This window comes from Sinocyclocheilus anshuiensis, unplaced genomic scaffold (assembly GCF_001515605.1).
Source record: "Sinocyclocheilus anshuiensis isolate Anshui unplaced genomic scaffold, SAMN03320099.WGS_v1.1 scaffold534, whole genome shotgun sequence".
In the NCBI taxonomy this organism is placed as follows: Eukaryota; Metazoa; Chordata; class Actinopteri; order Cypriniformes; family Cyprinidae; genus Sinocyclocheilus; species Sinocyclocheilus anshuiensis.
The window spans coordinates 1,184,462-1,187,532 of NW_015547712.1; the positions used below are offsets into that span (position 1 = coordinate 1,184,462).

General features: G+C 32.4%; 1 protein-coding gene across 1 annotated transcript in view; it reads left to right on the top strand.

The window, feature by feature from the left end:
• LOC107704069 (kinesin-like protein KIF13B) overlaps positions 1-3,071 on the top strand; it is a 38,407-nt gene that overhangs the window by 13,496 nt on the left and 21,840 nt on the right. Inside the window, exons 13-16 of the mRNA XM_016506911.1 lie at positions 203-415; positions 523-633; positions 1,788-1,922; positions 2,091-2,221. Of these exons, the coding sequence (XP_016362397.1) occupies positions 203-415; positions 523-633; positions 1,788-1,922; positions 2,091-2,221 (590 nt within the window). The remainder of the gene's footprint in view (positions 1-202; positions 416-522; positions 634-1,787; positions 1,923-2,090; positions 2,222-3,071) is intronic.

Here is a 3,071-nt window from a genome sequence, read left to right on the forward strand (position 1 = left end):
GGATGTTTTCATTCACTTAGAGCTGTGTTACACACTGCATGAAAGGTCATTTTCAAAAATCCATAATAGGGGAACTTTAAATCTCAAAAAGCAGGTTCATATGAGTTGTTATTTGCTAAGAATTCTATGGAAATGATGCCATAGGTTTGCCTTTGTTTCACTGAAACTCTCTGATGTACTTTCCTCTTTTTTTGCACATCAGGACAGTTTAGGAGGCAACAGTCGCACCGCTATGGTTGCAACGGTGAGTCCAGCGGCCGACAACTACGACGAGACTCTGTCTACACTACGGTACGCCGACCGGGCCAAAAGCATCGTTAATCACGCCGTGATTAACGAAGATCCAAACGCCAGAATCATCAGAGAGCTGAGAGAGGAGGTGGAGAAACTCCGCAGCCAGCTGACCGAGGCTGAGGTACTGCGCACAAACACCTGCCTGCTGTGTGACCTCCAGCAACAGCATTCAACAGTGTGTTTTCTGTGTGTGTGTGTGTGTGTGTGTGTGTGTGTGTGTGTGTGAAGTCAATGAAAGCTCCTGAGCTCAAAGAGAGACTGGAGGAGTCAGAGAAGCTGATCCAGGAGATGACTGTGAGCTGGGAGGAGAAACTCAGGAAGACTGAGGAGATCGCACAGGTATTAAACACACACACGTGCATATATATCAAGATTTTTTATTGTATATAGATATTTATTTTTTGTGAATTGAGTAAATATTAAGCATAATTTTAATTATTAAACAAACATTTAATTATTTAATTACATGATTATTTGCCCCTTTCACATTTATTTGTGTATTCATTTTTATTTAATGCTTTTTTAAATTATTTTTTGATCCCTTCATATTTACATAAATGTACATATTTTCATACAAGATTAATTGCCTGATGTTTGGCCATTTTGACACTACCTGCATTGGTAGATTGTGATTTGGGTAGATTATGTAAAATAAGCATTTATTTAAATAATTTTAAATTAATTATTAATTTATTTTAATTATTTATTTAAGTGATTTAATTGCTTTTTTTGACAACTGTTATTTGTGACCCTGGAGCACAAAAGCAGTCTTAAGTCGCTGGGGTATATTTGTAGCAATAGCCAAAAAAACATTGTATGGGTCAAAATTATCGATTTTTCTTTTATGCCAAAAAAAAATTTGGATATTAAGTAAAGATCATGTTCCATGAAGATATTTTGTAAATTTCTTACAGTAAATATATCAAAACTTAATTTTTGATTAGTAATATGCATTGCTAAGAACTTCATTTGGACAACTTTAAAGGAGATTTTCTCAGTATTTAGATTTTTTGTACCCTCAGATTCCAGATTTTTTTAATAATTGTCCTATCATAACAAACCATACATCAATGGAAAGCTTATTTATTCAGCTTCAAGATGATGTATAAATCTCAATTTCAAAAAATGTACCCTTATGACTGGTTTTGTGGTCCAGGATCACATTTTATTGATTTTTAATACATTTTTGTCTAATAAATATTTGTCCCATCATGTTTTATATATATAAAATTATTATCTTTTTTTTTTTTTTGGGTGGGGATCAACCTTGTGGTACTCGTAATGAAAACATGATGGGACAAAAATAAAACAAAAATTATTGGAGTACAAAATACTATTTCAGTGCATAATTGTTTTAATTGTGGGCATGTCACCACATGGATTTTGTCAGGATCTTCTGCATTTAAAGAAATGATAAAACCCCTGAGGACAGTCAACAAAACACAGAAGTGTGGTTGACATTCCTCTGAACTGAAGTGTGTTTGGCTCTTCAGGAGCGACAGAAGCAGCTGGAGAGTTTGGGAATTTCTCTGCAGTCATCTGGGATCAGAGTCATTGATGATAAATGCTTCCTGGTCAACCTGAACGCAGACCCCGCCCTCAACGAGCTGCTCGTCTATTACTTAAAGGTACAGACACTAATTAATAAAGATCAGTGTTACGTCTCTGCTTGAATATTTCATATAAAACTATTCGTATGCATGCATAAATGGTTGATTGATTATCAGCTGTAATTTTTTGTTGTTGTTGTGGATGAGGTGTTGTGTTTTCATCGACGTGTGTGTGTTGATGTGCAGGAACACACTCGTGTGGGTTCTGCAGACTCTCAGGACATTCAGTTGTGTGGTTTGGCAATTCAACCGGAGCATTGTGTTATAGACATCAAACTAGAGACGGGAGTCACGCTCAGCCCGAAGAGAAACGCTCGGTAATCACACACGCACGCACGCACGCACACACACACACACACACAGATTTAGGCAAGTGGAGTATTACATGCCAAAACAGTGTGAAATTTACAAAAATTATAAATGTCTTACCATTAACTGAAAAAAAAAAAAAAAATATATATATATTGCTTATATCTGAAATAATTTTATTTCAGCTAGTTGACAAGGCAACCTTTTCATTTAGTTTAACTAAGAATAACTATTAAAATATCTAAAACTAAAACTGAAATAAATATATATATACTGTAGATATTTTTTAATTATTTGTTATTTTTTAATATATTCTTAAGTTATATTCATATTTTATTTATAAACTAATAAAAAAATATCAAACTATATATATCATTACTAAAATGAAATGATAAATATAAAAACTAATTCCAAATCTTAATAAAAACTATAATAGTGTCTCAATGATACTAAAGTAAAACTGAATATATTTTATGCTGAAAATAAATGATTTCTTTGCTCTATTTACTCAATATATTTGCACTATTTCACTCTAATAGTGTGCTGTTTGCACTATATACTCAGTCTATGCGCACTATTTGCTCTATTGACCCTATATGCGCTAATAGTGCATTATTTGCACTAATAAGCTGTTATTTTGCACTAATAGTGCACTATTTATGTGCACTATTTACTCAATTTGTTTGCACGATTTATTTAGTAAATAAACAGTACATCATTGAAAAGAAAATGCGATTTCATGGAATTTATTTATTCATTCATATGTATATGTTTATTATACATTAGACATTTTATATGCATATATATATATATATATATATATATATATATATATATATATATATATATATATAAAAA